The 14,282-nt window shown below is 47.0% G+C and overlaps 1 protein-coding gene and 1 long non-coding RNA gene across 2 annotated transcripts in view; one reads left to right on the plus strand and one right to left on the minus strand.

The window, feature by feature from the left end:
- Positions 1-2,793, plus strand: part of LOC142365705 (hsp90 co-chaperone Cdc37-like 1) — a 63,550-nt gene extending 60,757 nt beyond the window's left edge. Inside the window, exon 8 of the mRNA XM_075446769.1 lies at positions 431-2,793. Coding sequence (XP_075302884.1) covers positions 431-504 — 74 coding nt within the window. The 3' untranslated portion in view covers positions 505-2,793. The remainder of the gene's footprint in view (positions 1-430) is intronic.
- On the minus strand, positions 137-11,177 carry LOC142365706 (uncharacterized). Its single transcript, XR_012766575.1, has 3 exons — positions 11,035-11,177; positions 7,233-7,324; positions 137-558 (listed from the first exon to the last, which is right to left on the minus strand). It is a non-coding gene; the product is annotated as an uncharacterized LOC142365706 (long non-coding RNA).
- Positions 11,178-14,282: the final 3,105 nt, after the last annotated feature.

Consider the following 14,282-nt stretch of genomic DNA (forward strand, 5'->3'; position numbering starts at 1 on the left):
GCATGGAGAAAGACTGGGAAAGGAGAAGGAACTTTCCTGGGTGCACACATCTAAGGAGCCATTGTGATGTGAGTTACCAGCACCGCACGTACCCTCTGGCTGCTGCAGTCGCAACAAACAAAGGGAAGGAGGTGGTAGTCCGGTTTATTTTTACTGATTGTTTCTTGCCTTTTTTTTCCCCATTTATTTATTTATTTATTTATTTTTGGTGATAAGGATCTTTACTTCTGCTTTTGGATGGATGTCTTGAGGTGTCAAGTGAGTAGTGGGTATCCAGGCAGGACTGACCCAATGAACTACTGATACAGGCGGGATACATCTCTGGAGCCCTTGCCTTGCTCTTCAGGACCTTTTAGGTGTTTGTGAAAAGACATAAAAACAGATTTCCCCAAAAATGATAGATTTACTTTCTCCCTTCTCTCTTTTGTAGCTGTCTTGGCTTTATCCGAGGAGAGACATGGATGCAGAGTGTTCTCGGCGGGCATGAAAGGCCTTCTCTTCTGAGAGTGTGCATGCAGGTCACTGGTATCTCTGCCACGTGCATTTTTACAGTATGACCTTATGTAAACAAAAAGCTAAGTGATTATTCTTGTGGTCAAAGGAAATAATTTTAGCGTTCTGGTTAAAACATAACTTCAAGAAGGACATTAATGGGATTCAGAAATGTAGTAATATTAAGCATTTGAAATATTTGAATCACATGGTGCTGCTTATGAATACATAGGTTTGCTGTCAAAATGTTGTAGAATTTTAAATATGTCATAATGTTTTTTAAGGAAACAAAACAAAAAATATTTTTGCTTTAACTAGTTTTTTGGAAAAAAAATCCCAAAAATGTCAAACCAAAGACTTGTCACATTCTTAAGTGTTCTAGCAGTGTTACTATGCTATGAATACGCTAGCATTTTCATTATAAGCCCCCCTCTTTTTTTAAAACAAGGCTTGTATGCTGTTATTTACTCTGTATTGCTTATTTAGGCTTATAATATTTTTCCATTTAACTTTATAAATATGTTGTTTCAAAGCCTCTGACCTTGATTATGCATGGGTATGTGAAAGGAGAGTCAAGGACCTTTTTCAATGTAGCAAGGAAAAATAAAAAAAGGAGGGAGCCATAAACAAGGATATACAGGGATACAAATACGACTGACAAATGATAAGGGAGGCAGTGATAAGAACCAAACCTGGTCAGTCACACTAAATGATGAGAGCATGTGAGAGTGTGAGAATGTTTATTCCAGCAAGGTTATCTGATCAAGGAACTTGTCAATTGGGAAATCAAAGGAAAAGGAGAAGCCAGAAACCAAACTACACCAAGACACAGACTTGACAAAGCAAACACAAAGACAATGACAAGAAACAAACTGCTCCAGTCGCACTAATTGATGCACTATCAAGAAACCACAGGCACCACTTCCAGGAAGATCAACATGGACTTTGCAACTGATAAGACTGTAAACCAGGGGGGAGACTCCAGTCTGGCAAGGGTGCGGTAATCGATAGAGCTGTTACAAGCTGATGAAGGACATGCAGGGGAAGGGGAAGCAGGGAGGAAAAAGAGGGGGGAGGTAGACAGAAAACAGTATAAAAGGGGCTGGTCACATGTAAAACGGCACCGATCAGTACGTTTGTCTGGCTGAATCCTGTGTCTGATCACCGCAGTCTGTCCTATCATCTTATATCTTCTTATTAAATCTTTTCTTAACTCTCTCTCTGTGTAATCTCACTCTCAATCCCTTGTGTATGTGTGCTGCAAGGACTAAGTGCCAGCTATTGGTGAAACCTGTATGTGCAATTCCTGAGTGGAATTTGGTGCCAACTACTGGAGTCAGACCAGGAGTGTGGGTGCCCCTGGCCTGTGGTGTCAGCTACTGAAATAAGTGGGGTGTCAGTGCCAGCTACTGGAGCAAGTGGGGGTCTTTAACCTCCAGCCACTGGGACAGGAACTGTGTGTGTTCCCAAAACCAGCTACTAAGGGGGACCAGTGTGAGTGAGGTGAGTGAGGGGCTCCATGCCGGTGGCTAGAGTGTGACTATGGGTCACAGCCCATATACCTGGTGCCGGCTGTTGGCGGGGGTGCTGAGTGTCTGTATCTCCCCCCCAATCCTGGGGGTGTGTGGGTGTGCATGTGTATTCACTAGCAAACTTTAAACTGGAAATAGCTGGTGAGTATGGGGGGCTCGGATCTGGGCCAGGGTATCAGGTGGGCAAGGGTCTGTGCTGGTATGCCTTGGGGAACCTGCCAATGTTGTAACCAGGGTGATAGAACCAGTTAACCATAAACATGAACAATGCTGCTATGTCCCTTGTACAGCCCTACCCATGTGGACATTAGGTCTGGGAACAGAGGGTCTAGTCTCTAGGTAACCATTAATGCTAACAATAGTAGGTAATTGTGTTTCTGTCAAGAGAAAATGATGGAGTGTGGTTTTGTGAAGCGGACTGAAGAAACTGACCAGGATTGCCAAGATTGCGAGCCTAGTAGGTAAAAGGTGATTCCGGCAGGGGGAGATCGCGACCACCGACTCACTGGCCCCCTACTCAAGTAATACCACCTACTCAAAAAGGAACAATGGAAGAGGGTGACTGAGTCTGCGCAATAATCTGCATGGGAAGCGAGAAAGTTTACAGCAATCGCCAAAGAGAATAATATTGAATATGCATGAATAAAATAAATATGTATATTTTTGATCTATATAAACTGCATGGAAAATGTATGAGGTATGCACGTTCAGTGGAATTATCCCCCGTGCATCCAGCGCTGCAATAAAGAATGCCTGCCTTTTAACACTACATTGGTGTTACGAGGTTTTATTCCCGGATTTTCGGTGACAGTGTGGAGTTCCTGTGGGAGGAGTGTGAGTGTTTGCTAGTGTCGCGTTAAAGAGGGGGGGTAAGGGGAGTCTGATATTCAGCTTGCCTGCCAGAGCCCTTCCAAGGACTTTCACTGAAACAGTTTCGCAAAGTTGAAACAACAGGTAATTTATTCAAGTGACAGTTATCACAGATTCAGAATTGCCGTTGATAAATTCACTGTCTACAAAAGTTGAGCTCAAAGTAATAGTTTAGCGCTTTAGTTAACAGTGTGTTCCCGGGGATACGTCTGACAAAAGTCAGAGGCACGACTCTTACCAAAAAGGCGTCCCTTCTTGGGGGGGGAAGAGAGGTTCAGGCCCGTCGACCCGTCCGTCAGGTGAAGTTCTCGCTTGGCTCCTCCTCCCAAAGAGAGTTTTCAAGTGCCAGTTTTTATATGTTTGGAAATTTTTTTGCGAGGTGGGACTAAGTCAATTATTGTGTATCAATTGGCTCTTGGCATGGAATGTCGTGTCCTCAGAAGCGGGACTCAGCAGTGTGACACGCCTTCGGAGCTGGCATCTTGGTATGTGTATTTGGGGGCCATCTGTGCTTTGTCCAAAGCAATCTCTGAAGCAATCTCTGGCTGCTCAGCCTCCATGGTGCCCCACAGATCACTGAGTTTACAGTGATGGGCTATTCCCCCTTACTTTAGTCTGATAAGATAAGCACCAGTTATTTACTTCCTTTGTTAGCTCTTGACACCTCAGTCCCTTTGTCTTTGGTCTTGCATTCGACAAGTCCAGCAAGGCCATCGATTACAGCTAGTAAGCATCAAGCTGAACTAGCTGGCCAGTAGGGGACCTGAGCAGCAGGTAAGGGGGCCTGGGATCTGGGCAGGGGTGCCGGGCAGACAGAGGGGCTGTGCCAGTGGTCGAGGGACCCACAAATGCATGTGTGCTTATGAACCTAGGAAGTGTTGTGTCTGTGCTTTTACTAGTGACCTCCTATCTCTAGCAGCCAAAGAGGAGGAAGGGGATGTGGCTGTCTATGTTTTATGTGAGTCCTGTATGTAGGTGCTGTTGAAGGCAGTGCCTTTTCTGTGGCAACCTGAGTGACCAGCTGTGTCAGTGTCCTCTGTGTGTGTGTGTCTGGGATACGTGCACAACTTTGTTACAGGCTGAACCTGTAACTGGGAAAGTGGCAGCCATATCCCTCTGCTTGGGCAGAGAACTCGAGTCCCCAGGCACTGGTCTGGGCTCCAGCAGCCAGGCAGGAGAGGTTCTGGGCCAAAGCGGCTGGAGAAGGCAGCTGCACTTCTTATATCACTTAACAGATTTCAGTGGGTTCCTTGTGAATTTATATGTCCACCCACAGGGTTCTCAGCATAGGCCCCGTGAGATGACTAATATGAGTAAGAACAGCAAGATTTTTAGTTAACACTTCAGCTCATGCTTGTATTTATATTTCTCTAACTTATTTCAGATGTGACTTCTTGATCAGAAGGCAAATAGGGAGTTTTCTTGAATTTCTGAATGTGAGATTTTGGCAGATTACTCTGTAAGGTAGAACTATCTCTACAGAAGTTTGAAAAAAACCACAAAACCCCTGCTTATGCTGGAAGAGATATAGTCTGTTTTATTTGTTACATAGAAACTGGTGCTTTGCTGGATGATATATTGGTCTGCAGAGTGTGTTTTATCTATCAGTTTTGCAGGGGGATGCTGGCAGCACAGAGAGAGTTATATTGAATCAGGCTTTATTCCTTTAATTGTTGTATCTTGTTTACGACAAGCAGCAATACCTGACTGATGCTGGAGGGGGTGGGAGTGATAGCTCCCTCCCTTTACTTCGAACCTCTCTGGTCATGTAGTACTGAAGAAAGGTGGAGATGCTTAATTTTTTCATTGATAAAGTCTCAACCCCCATATACTACTCGTGGTACCAAGTGAACACCTGATTCGATATCATAAAGTTATTCCTAGGTTTCTTTCTACCAGGTTAACCAGTACTAGTGATGGGACAAGCCATAAAGTCAACCTGGTTATAAGGGGAAAAATACTAAATAGAAGATGCCTGCTGAAATACCGACAGAAAAAATGCCTGCCAGCCTAGGAAATGCTAGCCTGGGAACTAGGTCTGTGAACCAGAAGGATCCTTGAGAAGTGCAACTGTTGCACTTGTTGTTGTAGTTTAACCCCAGCCAGCAGAGAGTGTTAAGGTCTCCCCTGAGCCTCCTTTTCTCCAGACTAAACAACCTCAGTTCCCTCAGCCGCTCCTCATAAGACTTGTTCTCTACACCCTTCACTAGCTTTGTTGCTTTTCTCTGGACACACTCCAGCAACTCAATGTCTTTCTTGTAGTGAGGGGCCCAAAACTGAACACAGTATTTGAGGTGCGGCCTCACCAGTGCCAAGTACAGGGGCACGATAACTTCCCTAGTCCTGCTGGCCACACTATTTCTGATACAAGCCCCTATTCTTGTGCACCTCCAGCCTACTTGCTGGCGGGGCAGTGTGAGAAGCAAAAAAGGCCTTGACGCTGTGGAAGCTCTGTTCAGTTGTCCTGAGTTCAGCCAGGACAGGGTTAATTTTCACTGGAATCCAGGAAGGGACACAGCTGGGCGGGCTGCGGGAACTCTCTGGCAGCTGGGGAGCACTGGGCAGCCAGCGGTCCAGGAGAGCGGCTCTGTTTTTCGGTTTGTGTTGTGTTTTCTCCTTATCTGTATAGTTGTTGTTCCTGTTCCCTTTGTTTGCTATTCTGTTAAACTGCCCTTATCCCGACCCACCAGTTTCTGCCTGTTTCTTTCCATTCTCCTCCGCACCACGGCGGGGGGAGGGGCGGCCGTGTGGCGCTTTTGTTGCCGGCCGCAGACAAACCATAACATTAAATTTGGCGCCCAAGCGTGGGGCGCGGATAATGGCAGGGCTGAGCAGCGTGTGTTAAAATGGCTTTCTTAGATTTTGTTATACGCATTTATTTTGCTAGTTAGATAGTCGCCGGCAAAAATGTTTCTGTCTTTGTTCAAATGGCTCTGGTATTTGAACCCTTACTTGCTGTACATGTTCCCTGTGGTGATGTTCATTAACTCGGGGAAGAGGATCAGGATGACGATTTTGCTGTACTGTATGATATCGACTTATGACATGATAACATCACTGTGCATGAAATGATGGGACTGGACCTGGTTTTCAACAACTGGAACCCAGCAACTTCATCGAGATCAACATCTCCTGCAGACTGTGGGCACGAGCTGCACCAGATACATCAGCCGTGAGCTCCGGATGCAACAAAGGACCGCCCATCACCACACATCACCTCTCCTGCCACGGGAGACCATTACGACAGATGGAGCCCCAAGTCATGGATTAAATGAACTCAACGGACACTTTAGAGTGATGATCCATAGACTAAGGGAATGATATCTGGAGACAGGAGAAGTGGTGGTGATCAACTGGACAATGGGGGACCTGGGCATGACGTAGATGGCATGGAATAAGGGGTGGATAATGTCCTGGGTTCTAGCCAGGACAGGGTTAATTTTCACTGGAATCCAGGAAGGGACACAGCCAGGGGGGCTGACCCCACCTGGCCAAACAGAGCAGGGTATTCCATACCATGTGCTGTCATGCGGGGTTCTGGTGGGGGGGAGCTGGGAGGCAGGAACTCACTTGTGGCTCAGGAGCGCGCAGCGGCAGCAGTTCGGGAGAGCGGCTGCCTGGGTTGTGCGGTTTGTGTTGTGTATTCCCCTTATCTGTATCGTTGTTGTTACTGTTCCCTTTGTTTGTTGTTCTGTTAAACTGCCCTTATCCCGACCCACCAGTTTCTGCCTGTTTCTTTCCATTCTCCTCCACACCCCGGCAGGGGGAGGGGCGGCTGCGTGGCGCTTTTGTTGCCGGCCGCAGCCAAACCATAACAAGCAATAACCAAAACATTGCTGTGTTATCAACACTGTTTTCGTCACAAATCTAAAATATAGCACCATACGAGCTACTATGAAGAAAACTAACTCCATCCCAGCTAAAATAAGTACAACACTGAAAACTGATGATGAGAAGGATGATTCTGATTCTGGCAAAGGGCTTTCTGCCCTCACCTCATTACCTGAACCTAATCCAGATAAAACAGCCTCCTTGTACCGTAGAAGTCAGTTCTTTACCGACTGAGGAGGGAGATAAGGATGCTTAGCACAGAATTATCAAAGGAATTTATTCTCTGGGGACATAGCTGTTATTCTGTTCATCACCTCTGTCGGCACCCATCTTGCCATTTAGTTCCTAAAAACTGGATCTCTCTTGCAGGTCCCTTGACCTTACTTCTTTTTATGGCAAAACCAGCCTTCAGAAGGATGTTTATTATTTTCTCACCTTTTTCAAAGACTGCTGTGTCACCCCATACAATGATGTCATCAATGTATCGCAGGTGTTCTGGAGCCTTACCCTGTTCCAATGCAGTCTGGATCAGTCCACGGCAGATGGTAGGGCTGTGTTTCCACCCCTGGGGCAGTCGATTCCAGGTGTACTGAATACCCCTGCAGGTGAAAGCAAACTGTGGTCTGCACTCTGCTGCTAAAGGAATAGAGAAAAAAGCATTAGCAATATCAGTTGTGGCATACCACTTGGCTGCCTTTGACTCCAGTTCAAATTGCAGTTCTAGCATGTCCGGCACAGCAGCACTTAATGACGGTGTAACTTCATTTAGGCCACGATAGTCTACTGTCAGTCTCCATTCTCCATCAGGCTTTCGCACTGGCCATACTGGACTGTTAAAGGTGAGCAAGTCTTACTGATCACTCCTTGATGCTCTAGTTGTCCAACCAGTTTTTGAATGGGGATCAGAGAGTCTTGGTTGCTGCGATATTGTAGTCGGTGCACTGTTGTGGTAGCAATTGGCACCTTTTGTTCTTTGACCCTAAGCAACCCTTGAACAGAAGGGTCCTCTGAGAGGCCAGGCAAGGTAGACAGCTGTTTAATGTCCTCAGCCTCTACAGCTGCTATACCAAAGGCCCACCAATGCCCTTTTGGGTCCTTAAAATACCCTCTCTTGAGGTAGTCTGTGCCAAGGATGCACGGAGCATCCGGGCCAGTTACTATAAGGTGCTTTTCCCATTCATTTCCAGTCAGGCTCACTTTGGCCTCTAATACCGATAACTCTTGAGATCCCCCATCACTCCAGAAATACTGATTGACTCTGCTGCTTTTTGATTCGATGGAACTATAGTATACTGTGCACCAGTGTCTAGCAAAGCTTTATACTCACACAGTTCTGATGTACCAGGCCATCAAATCCACACAGTCCAATAAACTCGGTTGTCCCTCTCCTCCTCCTGGCTGGAGGCAGGGCCCCTCTAATTCTGTTTATTCGAGTCTGTTAGGGAGGGACAGGAATTCCATCTACCCTGTCTGGAGAACTGCCCACTGGAAACCAGAGTAACTTTTCTCTTGGACACTTTCCTTTTTAACTCACGTACTCATGCCTCTAGGTCAGCAGTAGGCTTTCCATCCCATTTCCTCATATCTTCCCCCTGGTCATGCACTAAAAACCACAAGTTATCCCATGACGTGTTCCGTTTCTCTTGAGCTGATCCTGAAAAAGGGCATCTTCTCCTAACGGCTCCGACATGGTCTCCTGTACGTAGAAAGTTGAGTTTGTCTTCTATAGTGGACACTTTTTGAGTCATCTTCTCCATGTCCTGGGTTTGGCCAAGACAGGGTTAATTTTCACTGGAATCCAGGAAGGGGCACAGCTGGGTGGGCTGACCCCACCTGGCCAAACAGAGCAGAGTATTCCATACCATGTGCCGTCATGCTGGGTTCCAGTGGGGGGGAGCTGGGGCGGCGGGAAATCACTCGTGGCTCGGGAACGCGTGGCATCGGTCCGGTCCAGGGGTGCGGCTCTGTGGGTTGTGCGGTTTGTGTTGTGTTTTCTCCTTATCCATATCGTTGTTGTTATTGTTCCCTCTGTTTGCTGTTCTGTTAAACTGTCCTTATCCCGACCCACCAGTTTCTGCCTGTTTCTTTCCATTCTCCTCTGCACCCCGGCGGGAGGAGGGACGGCCGCGTGGCGCTTTTGTTGCCGGCCGCAGCCAAACCATAACACTCCACTGCTGAAACTCAGGCCTGTAGGGGGGAAGAGACACTGTCTTCTAACCACCGTAATTTGGTGGCCACTTCACCCACAGTTACTTCCTCGTCATCTTGTATTAATTACTGCCAATAAGTGGGCATATGTCGATGGTGCACTCTGCACAACCCTCTGCAATAAAGGTCTGGTGCATGGCACTTCGTCAGGATTTACAGTTGTCTGTGGGTCACTGTGAATTCTCTCTCACACAGATAATTCTCTCAGATAATTAATACCTGTCTCCATGGTGGTCCATTTGCCTAGGCAGCATACAATATCACTCTTAAAGGGATACCTGCTCTTCACTGCCGACAAGATTCGCCTCCAGAGGCTTTGATTTTCTGCCCTTTGCCCAATCGCCTTGTCAATGCCACCATCTCTGGACAGGGATCCTAACTGCATGGCTTCTCTGCCATCTAAGTCCAAACTATCAGCCCCATTATCCCAGCATCGAACCAACCAGGTGGTGAGTGACTCACCTTCATGACGGCTAAAATCTTTCTTTATGCCTTGCAACTCCTCCAGGGATAAGGAGCAGATAACTATCTCTGGTTCTGATGATGATGATGATGCGCCATCTCCCTGCTCTGGTTTTCCCTTGTATTTCCTCTTGGCTGCAGGAGCGACTGATACCGCTGGCACCTGAGTAATCACAGTACTTGACGTTGGGGTCTGAATAGCCGCAGGGGCAACCACTAAGGTTGGTATAGCTGCAGTGCCAGTTGTCAGGGTCAAAGTAGCTGCAGAGCCTGTTACTGGAGGTGGAGAGGCCACAGGGGCTGTCACGGGAGGTGGAGTGGCTGCAGGGACTGCTGTCAGAGGTAGAGTGACTGCAGGGGCTACTGTCACAGGTGGAATAGCTGCAGCATCAGTTACTGGAGGTGGAGAGGCCACAGGGGCTGTCACGGGAGGTGGAGTGGCTGCAGGGACTGCTGTCAGAGGTAGAGTGACTGCAGGGGCTACTGTCACAGGTGGAATAGCTGCAGCATCAGTTACTGGAGGTGGAGAGGCCACAGGGGCTGTCACGGGAGGTGGAGTGGCTGCAGGGACTGCTGTCAGAGGTAGAGTGACTGCAGGGGCTACTGTCACAGGTGGAATAGCTGCAGCATCAGTTACTGGAGGTGGAGTGGCTGCAGAGGCTGTATCAGGAGCAGCAATATTGGCAGCGCTTGCTGTGGAGGCTGCAGTAGCTGTGGTGGGGGAGGAGGTTTTATTGGCACACCTTGCATAGCAATACCTTGAAATAGCTACATTAATTCCACAGCACTTACACCTGCACCAAGGTTTAATAGGACAGAACACCTGAAAAACATTCAGGAAAACTGAAAACAGAAACATGTTTTGATAGTCCCAAGCATATCCAAAATTCCCAAACTCTGGCAAACTCAGGTTAGCATAACAAGAAAATGTATGATTTCTCAAATTAAAAATATGATTACTGACAAAATCCACAAGGTAACTCCTGTAGTACTCAAATGATCTTGTTGGCACTTGTTCGGGTTTTGCACTTCTCATTTTCATTACTTGATAAAAATGAGACATTGGAATGATAATGGCTGATCTTACCACGATAAAGCTCAGTGATAAACCCCACAGCATAACAATGCCTCTACTCTTAGGCCTAAAATTCATAAACCGCACGAAACCAGTGGCAAACAACCCAAACAGTACCACAACACCTGGGCCTGAACGAAGCTCTAAAAAGACATCGTATAATATCAAGCCTAATGTTAAGGCACTCAGCATGGTGAATGAAAGCTGCCTGCTTCAATTCCACACTCCTCGAAACTCTCAAAGAAAAGCCTTATACTTTCTCAACTGAGCCTAATCTCCTGCCAGAACTTGAGTTTGAACTCAGACCCCCTCTCAAGCCCTCGGCCCCACGTTTGGCACCAATTTTAATCTGTCACAGGTTAAAAGCAGGGCGTCAATAAACTGAGTGACAGATGTTCTCTGTTAATCCCCATCCTCCCACCAGAGGAAGGGAAAAAGGAGGAAAAGGGAGAGAGACTTACAAAGTGAATATAAAAAACAACTTTACTAATAACTCTAATAATACTAACAATACTAACAATATTAATAATAAGAGAAATAATGCAAAATATACAAAACCGATACCGAGTTTCCCGGAGTTGGGTGCCGGGGGCACTGGCGTCCCACCAGCAGCTGCCAGGCAGCACCAGGAAGTCCCAGACTGGACTCAGCAGCAGACAGGAACTGGACTCAGATAGCAGGTAGAACAACGAGCAAGCTCCTCTTCAGAAGCCAGCCATGGACGAAGAAAGCGAGACCCTCGTGATCCCCCAGCTTTAAACTGAGTATGACGTGCATGGCATGGAATACCTCATTGGTCAATATCGGGTCACCTGTCCTGTCTGCCCCTCCCCACAAGTGCAACCCTTTATGACTCCTCACTTGTGGGACCTAAGAGATCTGTCGGTGACCTTGGCTGCTATAGGAGTACTTATAAACAGGGGCCTTTTTCTGCATTCCTTTCCTACTGTTAGGTCAGTATAACTATAAACATCAGGGGTTATCAGCTTTGGAGCAGACAGTGTCTGTAAAATATGGAGCCAGCTTCAGAAAAATTCAGTTACTAACTAGCCAACATTGTATTCTTGCTTGCACTGCAAGAATAGTTAGCTGGCATGACTGGTCATTTTTCTTGCCTTTGAATGAGAGCAGCGAGCTGGGACGACTTCGTACTTTTCTTGTCTTTGTACAAGAGCAGTGAGTTGGGCTGATCAGGCACTCCCTGACCGCACCTGAAACTCCTGCTGCTTGGAGTCACACCTGCCTGGTAAATGTCGGAACTGTACATTCTGGGAAGTACTGGAACTGTATAGTTGCTCTCAAGATACCAGGATTATATCATGCGGTTTGTGACCAGGATGGAAAATTACTGATGCCTAAAGTCAATCATCGTGAGACCCTATAAAGAGCAGTACCAAGGAAGGCCCTTTGAGCTCTCCTGGACCACAGCGGGCTGTGCCTGCTATCTCCCTCTGAGTGGGATACCTCTCTGAGCACTTCAAACTCTGAAGTTTCGCGGTTACCTGGGCTGAACTACATGGATCCCTCATTCCTTGAGGCTCAACCTTCGCCTGTCGAGAAAATCATTTGATTTGAAGTGAGTGCTTCACTGAACTCGAGGGGAATTTTAACAAGTGCCTTTATCTACGCATATTGCCTGTGTGTGTGTGCATGAATCGATTCAAAACATATTATTACTGTGATTGTAGCAGTGAATTCTTTTTAATCACTCTGTAAATGCTGAGTCAACCAGTGATTAATTGCTGCTAAATTTCTGTGATTTTCTCTCTCTCACTGTGAACACACCTTGCTAGACATATCCTTTAGACATAAACTGTTATGGTCTGAGGCCAAGTCTGGATCCAGCTGCATCTAGGCTCCTCTCTGAGAAAGAGTTTAGAAAGCAAAGGGGTCCTTTCCGAACCTTGTGACTTAACGGGAGGGTCTCCCTTAACCCTTACATCTTTCTTCAATCTCTGTATAAACCATTCTACCTCAATCCTACCTCTATTTTGTATTCCATTCATTTGATAAGTAACAGAGTAAACCTTGCCAATGAACTTTTCAAAATCACTTTTTAAAAATTTTTAGTCAAATCTTTTCTTGCAAATACCTTTGAAGGTGATTCTTTAAGCGACCTAACCACTCATTCACAACACTATTGTAGAAAAATAGGTTCTAAGAAATAATTGTGCAGTTCAATACTGTCAGGTGAAATTTAAGACCACAAGGATTAGATAGCTACTAGTTTATTGATAATATATGTACACTCCGATCAGCACAAGGAGCCCCTGTAACTTCATGTAAGACATAGTGGAGAAAGTCCAGCAAAGGGCCACTGAGATGATTAAGGGACTGGAGCATCTCTCCTATGAGGAAAGGCTGAGAGAGCTGGGGCTACTCAGCCTAGAGAAGAGAAAGCTCAGGGGGGAGAAGAGGAGGCTCGGGGGGGATCTCATCAATGTATATAAATAACTGAAGGGAGGGTGTAAAGAAGCCAGAGACAGGCTCTTTTCAGTGATGTGACCAGAGGCAATGGGCACAAATGGAAATACAGGATGTTCTGTCTGAACATAAGGAAACACTTTTTCACTGTGAGGGTGGTCAAGCACTGGAACAGCTTGCTCAGAAATGTTGTGGAGTCTCCATCCTTGGAGATATTAAAAAGCTGTCTGGGCATGGTCCCGGGCAACTGGCTCTAGGTAGCCCTGCTTCAGCAGGGAATTTGGACCAGATGACCTCCAGAGGTCCCTTCCAACCTCAACCATTCTGTGATTCTGTGAGTAAGGTTCCCATAGTCCACCATCATTTGCTATGTACCATCCTTTTTATTTATTGGCCATATGGAGTCTTGCTGCAGGCCAGATGATATTGGCTGCCAGCAGACCTCGGAAAGTTTCTCTGATTTCCTCTTGACTTCTAGGGATGTGATACTGTGTGGTATTAACTACCACTGTAGGAACTAGCAACTTGGCTGGGTCCCACCAGCAATGGCCCTGCAATATGGCTCAATGTCCGGATGGAGACCAGTGACGAGTGGAGTCCCTCAGGGGTCCGTACTGGGACCGGTGCTGTTCAATATATTTATCGATGACATGGACAGCGACATCGAGTGTACCCTCAGCAAGTTTGCATATGACACCAAGCTGAGTGGTACGGTTGAGACACCAGAAGGACGGGATGCCATGCAGAGGGACCTGGACAAGCTGGAGAGGTGGGCCTGTGTGAACCCCATGAGGTTCAACAAGGCCAAGTGCAAGGTCCTACACCTGGATAGGGGTAATCCCCGGTATCAGTACAGGCTGGGGGATGAAAGGATCGAGAGCAGCCCTGCCAAGAGGGACTTGGGGGTACTGATAGACGAAAGGCTGGACATGAGCCGGCAATGTGCACTGGCAGCCCAGAGGGCCAACTGTGTCCTGGGCTGCATCAAGAGAAGCGTGGCCAGCAGGTCGAGGGAGGTGATTCTGCCCCTCTACTCTGCTCTGGTGAGACCTCACCTGGAGTACTGCGTTCAGCTCTGGAGCCCTCGGCACAAGAAGGACATGGAACTGTTGGAACGGGTCCAAAGGAGGGCTACAAAAATGATCTGAGGGCTGGAGCACCTCTCCTATGAGGACAGGCTGAGAGAGTTGGGCTTGTTCAGCCTGGAGAAGAGAAGGCTGCGGGGAGACCTGATTGCAGCCTTTCAGTACTTAAAGAGAGCCTATAGGAAAGATGGGGACAATCTTTTTAGTAGAGACAGCAGTGACAGGACGAGGGGTAACGGTTTTAAACTAAAACAGGGTAGGTTTAGGCTGGATATAAGGAAGAAATTCTTTACAATGAGGGTG

This window comes from Opisthocomus hoazin, chromosome W (genome assembly GCF_030867145.1).
Source record: "Opisthocomus hoazin isolate bOpiHoa1 chromosome W, bOpiHoa1.hap1, whole genome shotgun sequence".
Lineage (NCBI taxonomy): Eukaryota > Metazoa > Chordata > Aves > Opisthocomiformes > Opisthocomidae > Opisthocomus > Opisthocomus hoazin.